This window comes from Phaethon aethereus, assembly GCF_964289735.1.
Source record: "Phaethon aethereus genome assembly, chromosome: Z".
Lineage (NCBI taxonomy): Eukaryota > Metazoa > Chordata > Aves > Phaethontiformes > Phaethontidae > Phaethon > Phaethon aethereus.
In genome coordinates, this window is record NC_138577.1 from 64,307,788 (window position 1) to 64,321,248 (window position 13,461).

Sequence of the window (13,461 nt, forward strand, 5' to 3'; positions counted from 1 at the left end):
ACTCTGTGCATTGCTTTGTTCTTACTTATAAAAATTGCAGTTAATAAAGACCCATATGCAGTGAAATGACAGTGTTTATTTATATGGTGATAAATATTCTTTCAGATTACTTTCAGCCTGTTGAATTAATAGCATTGAATATTTTCTTTCCTATTCTGCCACATTAACAATAACGTGAGCACATTATTGTAATACTTGTCAAAATGACGGCCTGTAAAACTAACAGAGAAATCATTCTCAAAAAGTTGCCAGCTGGCAAAATGACTCGAAGTTCCAGGGGACAATGCTTCTAAAAAATTCTCTCTCCTCCTTTTTGATCCTAAAAATACTGACTACTTCACATTGCATTTTTCCTTAATAGTTGGCCTTATCCTGATTTTGAATCATTGATCAGTACCTGAGAGACCACCTTTCTATTACAGTATGACATAATCAGGTGTTTGCTTTTTAAAAACAAGGACAGTCTCATTAACTCAGGGAGATTCCATCTTCAGCCTACTCCCATGGATTTGTTCGTGAACTATCAGCCTGGAAGATAAAAATCTTTTGGCGAAGAAACAGTTAAACTAGAAGTACAAACCGTTAAATTTGTATAAAGAATCCTTTTTTATATTTTAGCAGATGCTTTCATTCACACACGTAATGGATTTGTTAGCTGGGGGGAGAAAGTATTGTTCAGTCTTTTAAAATTGTTGTATTGAAAACCAAAGTGAAATAAATGCTATTTTTCTTTTGTTGTGGGTTAGCAAGGATAACTGTAGTTTCCTTCTAATGGGATTCACAGATTTTATGAATCTAAAATCTTCATTATTCACAGAGAGATGAATCAATGGCAGCTCCTACATTATACATAAAAACTTTAAAAAATACAGCATATCATTTTTAATATGCAGCAACGTAACTTGAACAAATTATAGTGATTTAAAAGAAAATAAGTCCTATAGAATTTTTCTTAAAGGGAAGGATTGGGTATTTTCAGTCCTCTTCAATATCACAAAACCATAATGTCGTATCTCAAAATGAACCCCTTAAAATATAAAAGAAGAAATGGTAGCAATTTGTCAGGTTTTTTGATCAGGCTAATGATAGTTAGCACTTTCTGAAGGTGGAAGGCAAATTGCTGTGATAATTATATTAAAACAAGCCATGGGTCTGTATTCTTACTGTTCTGCTGTTGATTAAGAACAATTTAGCTCAAAAACTTATTTGAAATTTCAAGATGTATCTCCAGAACCTAAGATCTTGTATCTTTTTCACTTACTTAACTTCAGTTACAGACTATCTATGTAAATTAAAAGTTTGTGGATGAAGGGGAAAGATGTTTCCAGTCATACTTACTAATGTATATAATATTAAATGGAAAGCTCTTTTTGCCCTGAGTTGGTAAGTTTTTTCACAAGCTAGCATTTCCTCATATACAACAGGAGCTGCATCCCAGTTAGGCTAACGATTTTCAGTTTGCACAGGATATATATTTTCAGATTTTTCTAAAACAGATTTTATAGACACATAAAGTGATAAAGTATTACAAAATTTACTGATTTTCTAAAAATCTTATTTTTACTGAAGATGCAAACGATTTCTTAACGGACCATTTTTATTTTTAGAGGTCATCTATCGTCCTTCCTCTTTGTGGTAATATAAGAGTTTGAGTTCGTCTTTTTGTGTGCTGTTCACATCAATCAAAACCCATCAATTTCTGTGCTCTAACATCTCAGTAAAACTACAATAGTAAATACATGCTACAATTCATCTGAGAAAGTAATCTGGAATAAGCTACAGGCTTTGAGAAGTATTTTGATGAAAAGTAACCAGAATTTCTCAAAAAAAAAAAAAAAGAGAAGAAAAAAGCAAGGAAAAAAAGACCCTGATGATTTATTAACTGAAGTTGTGTATCCATTCACAGCCAACTTTGTCAGACTCACTTAATTTCATTCACACATAGCTGTGAATGTTGAATTTTGCAGCCTCTGTTTTTTAGTGTCATTTTTCTGCATATTTTCCCAAGAAATGTCTCCTGCATTTACGTGGTAGCACTACTGATAACCATTGCAAATAGCACCAGACCTATAGAAAAAGGGTCTTGAAATATGAAAATCCGCATGAGACTCCATGGGAGGATTATTCTGAAGCATTGTTCAACCAGTCAAGCTACCAGCCAGAAAAACAGTTGAAGTTTTTAGCCACTATTTCCCAGGTGATACCCAGCCATTTTCCACAAAGGTGAAGATTTCAAACTGCCATTATTTAAATCTATTTGGGTTGTTGTGAAAGCACAATAAAGAAGTGCTACAAAGACATCTTTAAAATGAGTTTTAGCAATAAATAGCATAGAGAATATCACCCTTTTTCTCAGATTTATTTTGGAAATATGAAATATTTAGAAATAATTAATTAAACAACTACAATAACTAAATATGATCAACATAAGTTTAGGGGTGGAAATGTATAGAATTGTGTTCAGAAAAAGAAGCTTGAAACATGTCAATTTGCATCTGTGAATCTGATGTAGCCATCATTTTATGCCCTTAGAATGCAAGTATAGCTCTTAGGAATCCTGTTGTCAGTGTTTATGGGAGAAAAGAAAGCACCTCGTAACTGCCCACACTTCTCTCAAAGTATTTAAAGGAAAGGACGATTTATACTTTAAAATATATACTTTCCTAAGATGCGATAAAAAAATACAGAGCTACAATTAAAATTTGTTTTGAAGAATGGGTAGTCATGGTCTCTTTATGCTGTGGTGGGGCCTGAACTGAGATGAATTGAACATAATCCCTGGTTCTGGAGAAAACTCTGTGCCTTTCTCAGGTGACAAATCACAGCTCCAGTGTACCCTGGCAATACACAAACTAGCTATGCGTTCCCACACATCCATGTCAAGTCCCAAAACACAACCTTGTGCTGCAGCCCACAACAGCACAAGCACTCTTGTGCAGAGAAACTGGGAGTTTGTGGTTTCGCTGTGCATTGGGAAGAGGCAACACGAGGGAATGAAGGCTGGCTCACGACCCCTGGGAGTGGGGCACAGCGCAAATGTAGGCGGTAACACCAGAATGAAAAACAGAAATACTATTTCTTTATTCCTTTTCCATTACAAACCTCTGAAATGTCCTGCTTAAGCCTTAAATAACCACTGATTTTATCTCTTACTGCTTTCAAAAGAAATGGAGACTCAGAATGCAATATTTCCTTGTTATGAAATACATGACTTGTGCAGTCCCAAGCACTGTCAGGTGCCTGTATGGACCCATATATACATATGCACACAAATACATGTTTGCATACAGTTGATATGCTATACCATGAGAGAAATCAGAAGGGAGAGGGGTCCTAGCTGCTTCTGAGTACATGTTGATGTCTGTATGGAGGCAACTGGGTAATTTCATTGTCCAAAACATAGGTACTTAAAAATATTTAGGGTCTACTTTCTGAATGCCTAAGTACTTTTGGAGGTCTGGATCATGGTCTCTCAGAAGCCTATCTGATACAGAAAACTAATGGTATGTGTCTTACTGTACATGTGCTGTACAATGCAGGACCCTGTAAAGATCAAGCTAGCATTTCCTGAGCTACTCAGGGAAATGGAAGTAATAAGTCTACACACATCTATATGACAGCATCTCATGAACCCTGCCGAGTGCTAATTCTCCTGGACAAGGTGCTGTACTTTGGCAGTTAAGCTGCTACCAGGACTTACGCCCGTGTGTCCACACTGCCCTGCACCTTCCCGATAGTATCAGTTCACCCAGAGGTCTCTCCAGGCTTCAAACACCACTACTGTGCAGTGCAGGAGAAGCCAAATTTGCCTAAGTCAGGGAGGAGCTAAGGAAAATTAGGAAAAAAAGAGAAATTTGCTCAGTAACCTTGCCTCTAATATTTTTACATTGAAAAGAATATTTAGATTTTGTGTACCTAAGCATAAAGATGTTTTCTAAATCAAAATTCTACAATGGATAGTTCTAAAGGATTTTCAGCATTTAATCTTTGACATTTTTCTGTATGTGATTTGTAAATAGTGATTACATTGCTATTTAGCAACACTTAAATGTTGAAAAATAGTGTTAAAATGCTTATTAGAAAACTTCCAACTGAAATATATGCCCTTATTATGATGATCTCATGGTAAAGTCAGCATTTTTTATGAGACTTCTCAACACAATGACATTTATTTTCAGGCAAAGACCGTATTGCTCTTGTGCTGTGCATGTTAGATGGTAGAAAACATGATAAAAAGAAAGGTCATGGCAACAGCAGTTTGATGAGAAATGAATAATTTGATTATTTTCATGGTGTGGATCAATAATGCTCTGCATCTACTAAAGCACATTGCCTGGAGGCACCCAGATAATCAATGGCATAAAACAGAGCCTGCCTTTACCCAGGCTTGCAGCCTCTCTGATCTTTCTTGGGAGGACCCTTGACGCCTCTAATTTATGTCAACTGCATATCAAAGAAATTCCAAAGAGCCTGGGTCATAAAGAGTATTTTAGTGGTAACCATTTGAAGTCTACTTACATATGTTCCTTATGTAACTGTGTTTAAGTACTTCCCCTCCAATGCCTTGGAATTCCTAGAAAGGCATAAATGCTACCTGGTACTAGCATAACAGTCAGAACCTTAGAAAAAGAAGGCTGGTTAGAAGGGGCAAAGTTTCTAACCCTCTCTTCTCTGCAAGCTGACAATAGTCCAAAGACAAGAATTTCAGTCAACATGGCATGTAAATAAACCCTTCTGCACCACCCAAGAATTCTCTTTAATGATGTGCCGGACACTGACATTTTTAATTTAATAGAGCAGCCACTGGAAAAAATTAGTTCTGCATGATATCGGGGAAAGACAGCTGAAGACATGATTTTCTTCAGTAATTTCTCTGTTCATTTGCAGTGGAAAAAGGGAGCTGGCATCTTCTAGCTGCCAAAAACTCTTAAGTCAGGGATACTTACTTCATTCTGTCTGTGGAGCTATTTTTCTCATCAAGGCTTTGCAAGCAAGAAAATAATTCCCAGTGGTAGTCCTACTGCTACAGCGTACTACTCATTTTTTAACAAATTTTAGCTACCATATTTTGAATACTCATATACATGCGCACACACAAACGCACGCGTGTATGCACACACATGCACGCTGGCAGGTAAGCAGTCAACACTGCTTTTCTATCTATCTTCCTTGAAGCTTTCTCAAAAAATATTTATGTTTTCCTTTTAGCAGTTGACTTACATAACATAAAAGATAGTGTGTAATCCTTTGTAAAAAACTAGGAAAGCATCAACCAGCAATTCAAGGAATACAGACTGTAGTGCATATATTTTAACTGATGAGGTAGTAAAACTTGTTTTCAGCATCAAGATCATTGACCTCCAAAGCAGCTGAAGACAGGATAGAATTATTGCACTTATTAGATCCTTGTTGATTGTTCAACATTAGCTAAATCCACAAAATAAATATATGTGTAAAATTGATCAGGTGATTCAGGGTCAGATCTAATTCTCAAGGTCAAGTAACCCTTTGAACATTCTTTAAGTACATAATCTTAGCACAATGCATCAAAGAGACTCACAAGCTCTTTTCGTCTATCGGCTCTTAGAAAACACTAATGTTTAGGAGATTAAGTGGAGTCAGCTTTAATAGACACAGCAATTCTTCCAAAGTGCTCAACCTCCCCTCAAACTGGAAACTGTCTAAGGCTGGGTTTGCAAAATGCAATTTCTAACATTACAACTGATCTGGAAATCATTATTCCTTGCCAGCTGAAATAATAGGTTTTGTAACTGTCTTCTATAGAGCACTGCAAAGGATGCAAGGTAATGGTTTTGAGCATGAAGCTTCTTAGACTAAAAACCTGTGTTTTCACAGGCTGCATCCCATCAGAAATTCACAAGCCTGAGGGACATGCTTATGATGGGCATCACAAGCTGGACATTTTATTCGTGATGGCTGGAAAAGAAACAATCCCTGCAGGTATATTTGAAGGTTTGAGATCAGAGACTCTGAACCTCCAATGACTTTTAGCTATTTCTACTGTGTTCCCAGGCCTCTTGATCTCTCTTTTCTCAACAGAGACATGATTCCTGAAGCCTATATGCAGGGTGAGATGGAGCTGGACTGCCTTGTCCTCTTTTCTTCTAGTGATGAAGTGCTAAAACTTACAGACTTGCTTAATATATTTCAAGTAGGAAAGCTATATAATAAGAAAATCAGTAATTTTTTTCTTCTTTTTTTTGCATTATGGTTTTATCCAAATCCTTGTTCCCTGTGTTTTCAAAATCATTACATATGAGCAAGAACAGAGACGTAGAGAAAATCACTCTGCAAGTAACACTGAAGGTTTTTTATTATTTTTTTGTTTCTTTTTTTCTTTCTTTTTAAAAAACAAAGTAGTCTGTCATAGTAATGACGTGACATAGCAATCACTTTTATCTGAAAATACTCAAAACTCTCGGAGGGCAGATTTTACATAAGACTTTTGTGAGCACCTCAGGCTGTGGGTGTAGCCTGTGGGTGTATTTTGAAAATCCATGTCAGCAAAAATGTATAATGCTCTTTTTAACTTCTCTAGATACTTTTGAAACTAAATATGTGAACACAGTACACTAAGAGTACAAACTTGTTTGTACAGAAAAGCATTTATCTTCCTGTCTCTCTCTCTCACTTGCACATACACACATGAACACTCACTCTCACTTGCACTCAGAGGCAGGAACCAGTTCACACAAAGGCTCCTTACCTGATCGCATCTCATCAGCCCTAAGTATCTGAGAGACTTGCTGCTTTGTGCAATTTGGGTGGCTCCGTGGTCTGTGATTTCTTTGCACCATCCAACATCCACCGTCTCTATTGTCATGCTGTATCGTCCGATGGCTATCAGAGCTGTAAAGATATTAAAGGTATGAACGATATAGCTCGTAGAGATGGTAAGCTCAGTTCTATGTATACACTAAATAATGCTGAAATTAATTTTGAGAAGCAGTTTTTATGTACCTTGTAAAAGATCTTGTGTTTCACCATTTTTAACTATGAAATAGCTGTCTCCGAATTAGGAATACACACATGTGCAAACACATACAAACATATAGAGAAATGGATCTTCCTATTTATTTTGCTATCTGTCAATCAAGATGAACAGACCAGAGCATATTAGCAGAGATATTCTATATAAATTCTTTTGATTATTTTTTCCAGAAGGATCAAGGATCAATTAATTGAAATAACTATTGAATAAAAACAATTCTACCTCACTCTCCAGAGAAAATAACTGATTTTATACTGTTAACACTTTTTTCCAGCAAAATAATATTGCAAAGACAGCAGAGCGATAACAAGACATTTCTGTGCCAATAAAACAAATGGTTTTAGAAAACCCTGCAGGTATCTTATGTCATACATTTTATAACTATATTCTAAAATTGCATTTGTTTCCCATTGTTCATATTGATGATGTAATGACAATATGTCTCACTTTCATGTTTTCTTCACAAACACTTTTCCAATAAAAAATAAAAAAATTAAAAAGGTGAGGAATTAAAACAAAAACTTCAACCTTTAATAAAGGAAAGGAAAGGAAAGATCTGGAAGTTCTAAAAGGACTGAGAAACAGTAGGTAGTTGAAACCATGAGGCATCTGAACAGGCTGGGAAGGCTTTGTGATGACAAGGCTAGTCTGGAATGACACAAAAAAACCAAATCACTAGCACCCCCGTCACTATGGACCACAGCGTTTTTCAGGAAATACAGGCTCAGAAGCTGTTAAGTTGGGATTTATTAACAGAAATGAGCAACATGCTTCAGCAGCTAAAATCTCAGCTTAAGAAAAAAGTCCAACATTTCTGGTATAGAAGTCAGCCATCTGCATGTAGCCAAGGGGTAGGATATTTACAGTTTTTAACTCTAGCTATAATGCAGTTGCTGAAAAGAAAGATGAATGAGTGACTTAGTCCAAATAATGCAAGTATCTTTAAAGGGATGATTTTTCAGCAGCTGTGGGCCAGTTCTGTTCATGCTACGGAATCTACTGTCAGGAAAAAAAACAACAAAGGAGTTATGAAGAGCTGGTAGCTCTTGATATGCCAGATGTTAGTATTAGCTAATCATGGTGTAACTGAGATCTAGAAGCAGAGAGAAAGAACCCACCTGACCTTGCAGTGGTTCTGCAAAGACCTGTACTGATGGCAGACAGCAGTAAGAATAATTTGATAATTTATAAATATTTAGGTAGACTTGATTTGCAAACAAAATCAGCCAACAGAGGCCAAATACATTCTTAATAGCTGTGGAAGGTGAAGAAGTACATCATTTTTTCCTTGCAGCAGTTCACCAAAAAGGGCAATGATAACTAAATTTTGTAACTGACATAATGAACTTATGATGCAATCATCTATGTTTCATTATGATTTCATTGATTTTTGTAGGGCAATACCAACTTCCTGTTCTCTTTCCAGTACATCCCTAGAAAACAAGTCTCAGTTTTGCAAATGCATAAATATATGTATAGCAGAACATACACTTTGTACCTTTTTTGACAGTCCTTTTAAAATATCTTTAATAAAAATTTTAGAAAGAATGAGAAAATTTCTGCATATATGCATAAATTTTGCAATAACAAAAGCTATAGCAATTATAGATTATTGTAACTCCACAGAAAATGTTAGACTTGAAGTAGTGCAGGAATACTGAAAGACTGCTATTATGTTAGAATATTGGCCATTAAACAAAAATTCAAATACTGTATTTGAATATTTTTGCTAGTTTTTGTAAAGTTGCAATCATATTCTGTCATTTTCAATGCTTCATGTAAAACTGATAGAAGAAAATCAGCAGGGAATACTTCTGTGGGAGTGACATAAAAGATCATCAGATCACACTGACAAAGAATTCTCCTCGTAAAGGCATTAAAGGAAATTAAGAGATATATTTTCTGGGATTTTCCTCACAAGACTTAGATTAGAGAAAAAGTAGGGGATGATGCTGTTGAAAAACCAAAAAAGGGTGTTCTACTGTGTGTGCAGAATGCCCAAGATTAAAATATAACCTGAGCATCATTAGTCCATGAAGCTGCCCTGAGTGCAGCAAAAAGATGGCTTTAAAGAATGACATTTCATGCAGGCATCTTCACATGCACATATTAAACAAACTGGAAGAATAAGTGTTTCTCCGTCTTATTCGTATATGCCATTTTATAACAGAATGTTCATAGAAAACCATTGTATAACAAAACATCATTTAAAGCATGCTAATTCATCATTTGATACATTACTCTGTATTTTGGCATTTTGGAGGGTAAAGTGTTTTATTTCTTGAGTTGGACCTTAATGAAATCTAAGTTAAGTTTGATGAATTTCTTTATATATTTTTACCTTTTACATAATGGAAAAAGGACTTAATAATTATTGACATAAGAAAAAATTAATTATCAAATAACAGATCATGAAGCCTCTTTGCAAAACTGGCCTTCACTGCTTCACTGAGCACCTATACCTTAACCAGCCAATTGTTATTAGTGTTACTTCTCTGAAATATTAAAAGAATTAAAAAGATCATCGCTGGGATTTGGAAAGCATAAGTAAATTTCCATAAATCAAAGTGTATATGTATGATTTTTGGACTACATTGTCATTACTATATTCTGCCAATCAACAGGAAAACCAGAACACAACTTTAATGATACCATGAGACAACTACCATGTTTTTTGGTACAAGCAACAATACTTACAAGAACAATACAAAATGGAATGAAAAAGCCCCTCAGGATTGTTATGTATCAATATGATACATAAAAAATGGAATAGAAACCAAAAAAATTCCAACTGTAACATCCGGAGAGCAGGGCTTTTTAAGTGAACATGTTTTGCAGTTCAGAAGTTCCAGACTGATTTTCAGACAACTGTTGTCTTCACCTGTGCTCCACATTCATGTGTATGCAAGCAATGGAATGACATTTCATGCTTTAATCAATCTGTGTGTCTAATCTGTGCATCAGGTATATCTTAGGCTAACCATCGCTGGGTTATACTTTAGATTAGGGACTGCTGAATGGATAGCGTTTCTGTCTGTCTGGACTTTCTGCAGCAGCATTCCTCATCACTGTCTCAACCCTAAGTGTTCCTACAGAGTCCCTAGATGTCATACACACATAGTTGATTTTTTCTTCAGCAGTATTAAATAGCTAGGTATTCTCTAACACACAGGAACAATTTACAACGTTTTTCTATTTTAATTACAAATAACACTAGAAACCAATTACTGCATTACAGATGGCTAAAGACTTCCAATATTCTAGTAGAAAATAACATATTTATTTTGTACTTTGGAACTCTTTGTCCCCACATTAGCATACATCTTCCTGAAAACCCAAATAATTTGACAAGAATGTACAATGTTACACATTGTATATTGCAACAGTTCATCTATCAAAGGCATAGAGAGTATACCATTTTAAAACATCCATGACCATATTTTCAGAAAATTTCAATGTATGCAACTACACCCTCAGAAGAACACTGTTGTTCAGAGAAAAGATACACTATTCAGTTTCTATCAGCACTCAACAGTGGGAGATAAAGAAATGCCATGAGAACAGGTGAAAATGTAACCATACTTTACCAGAACAATTTCCTCACATCAAAAGTATCGTGGTCAGGGACTTTCTGAACTGGGGTTTATGCCTCTGTACTTCTGTAAGTTCATCTAATCAGTGTTGTAGTCCACAAAATCTTTTAGGCTCTACAACATCCTGTGGCAAGGAGTCTCTCAGTTCAGCTACCTTCTCTTTTGAAAACCACCTTGTTTGTTTTGAATATGCCCTAAAACTTGATCCAGGACTACTCAGTTCCTTTGCAAATTCTACCTGGAAATCCCAACAGACTGTATCAAACAGGTCTTCCTATTCCTTCCTGACTTCTTCAAAGTGCCCTGTCTGATATGATTGTGAAGCACAAACACTCTCAATGAAAGTTCTATCAACTGTTCCTGGATATTTTATATTTATTCATGTGTTCACTAATTGTATTCCATATTATTACTAATTTGCCTTATACAGATGTCAGGTTTATCAGTTAATATTTTTCTGACCTTCCCTGAAACATTTTTTTGAAATACCCCTGCTAAGCAATCGTGTGGCAGTCAAGCAGCTTTAAATGAAAGATTACACAGTGCAGTTAGAAGCTTGGCTATTTCATCCTTCAGTTCTTTCAGAAGTCTTGAGTACACACAGTTCTTCTGCTTGTACAAGCAAAATACTTTAAGCCACAAGTTTCAGCTGAGGAAATGTTTGCATTGCTCAACAGCTTTTCTTCCTCTCTGCATTTGCCCACAATAACCAGAATACATTGCTATTCTCAGAAAGCCTGGTACTAATTTAGCAAGGAAATATACAGTAAAAGCCTTACAAACTAAGTTTGGATTCTGTGACTTAGGAACTTGTAGCACAATCAGCAGTAAAGAACAGTCAAAGGTGTGTTCCAGCACTAGTGACAACTGGGCTTGAAAACAGCGAGTGACCAAACAGACAAACAGGATACTTCGAAAGTAGGTAGAGGTGGGTACATAAAAACCCACCATGTAGTTTAAAGATGCTCTTTGACATATGAATCTCTCTGTATGTGAATATTTAACAATGCATCCAATTATTTTCTCTCCTTTTTTGTACTCCCAGTTATTTTTGCAAAAGCAAGATTTAATATTTCTTTTTCCACTGCTAGGTTGGTGGAATGGAAAGCAACTGATGTACAGCTCCTACATAGCAGAAGATAAAGTGTAATGTCTCTAACCGGAATTGGAAAATCACCCTCACAGCCTTGAGCTGTATTAAGCAAAAATGTTTTCCAGTTGTAATGGTACTTTCTGGTAGCTGAGAAGGTAAAAGGGTATATACAGAACCAGGTTTGTAGGCAGAGGTAGCATCTTTTAGACAACCATCTGGAGGAGTTGGAAAAATAAGAAAATAATATAATAATAAATAAGAAAAAAATTGTCCTTAGTGCACCACCATTGAAAGTAATTTAACATAATTTTATTTTAAACTGATTAAGTTAAACTGACATAGCTAAATGCATTTGCTACCACAGGCAGAAATGGCTGCCTTAGTCAAAGAAAGGTCTCCATTTAACTGTATGTAAACTGTGAAACCGATGGTTGCAATGCAAATGTTGTCATGGTTAACTACATCTAGACCAGATCCAGGCAGGCACTGAGCATCTGACAAAACTGTGGGGGATGAGCCTGCTGTATTTACTTTTCAGGACTGTTTTGGGGAACTGTAGCTGGCAGTGCGTCATCATGAGGCTTTCCTCCTTGTTTTTGTATATATACTAAAAAAATCAGAAACAGGAATGACACTAATTAAAAGAAAAAAAAAATCAGTAATCTAACATTTATAATTTAATCATGATCATTTCCAAGTTTAAGGTCACTACAACAGAAAAAATAACATACATATCTTTGGTATGAACAACCAATATTTGGTTTTGCATAATTTTACCAAATAAAATTGCTTGGAAATCTGGTGTATTAAACAAAATTACATCCGATTAAACATATTTTTACTGACATGCACCTACTACACAATAGAGTAGTTCCTTAATCAATAAATCCTAGTTCAATTTAACTGAAAATAAACCTCTGTGAAGTTTAACTGTGTTGCTGTTGTTCTCCTATCATCACCTAACATACTGCATATGTAAAAGGCATTGGATTTGGTCAGCCTTCAGTGAGGACCGGATAGAAATGTTTTTAAAAATTTTTTATGATTGACATCACCCTGACACCAGGGTATTACACATATGTATGCATGCATGCAAAAAGCATTCTAGCATTTGTTTATTAAGTTCTTTTTATCATTAATGTCAAAGCATTTAAATGTGCAAGAATTAGAATTTAAAATTTCCAACCTCTCTGAGGGTTTTACACAGAGTAGCAATCAATCAGTCAACAAAGTATTACCAAGTAATAGTCTTCTTATGGAACTTTCCATTATCTTTTATTTATTATACAGCCAAAAGCTATTAAGGTGGCTTTGATAGCCATCTAGTAGCTCCTGAAGAGTCTAATGTACAAAAAAACTGAGAGGAAGTTTATGAGAGTTAAAATTACTATAAGAGGATGTAATAAAAATAAAATTAGCAAAGAAATCTATACATTTAGATGTTAAGAAAATGGTGTAACAGTTCAGCTTTGTGGACTGTGAAATATTCTTCTGTTGGTGGAGTCATGCAGTTACTCTCATCTGCTCGAGTTATTTAAAGTATGAGTGGACAAAGCTGTAGAAAGGCTACAAAAATGTACAAGACAGACTGAACAAGCCAATTTAAATGGTCTTTTCCATCTTTCATTTACATTATCTGTGATTCTGTTGAATTAGAAACAAAGGAGAAAAATGTAAATGATGCAGATAAATTATAAACATTTGAATGCATTGAAGCTTTACCAGTCACCAAAATTAGTTTGATATTCCGTTTCCAGTGATTT

At 35.4% G+C, this 13,461-nt stretch overlaps 1 protein-coding gene across 1 annotated transcript in view; it reads right to left on the bottom strand.

The window, feature by feature from the left end:
- The window catches only part of FBXL17 (F-box and leucine rich repeat protein 17), a gene marked incomplete at both ends in the record, with an annotated part of 298,576 nt that overhangs the window by 8,633 nt on the left and 276,482 nt on the right, over positions 1-13,461 (bottom strand). Inside the window, one exon of the mRNA XM_082012855.1 lies at positions 6,728-6,870. Coding sequence (XP_081868981.1) covers positions 6,728-6,870 — 143 coding nt within the window. The remainder of the gene's footprint in view (positions 1-6,727; positions 6,871-13,461) is intronic.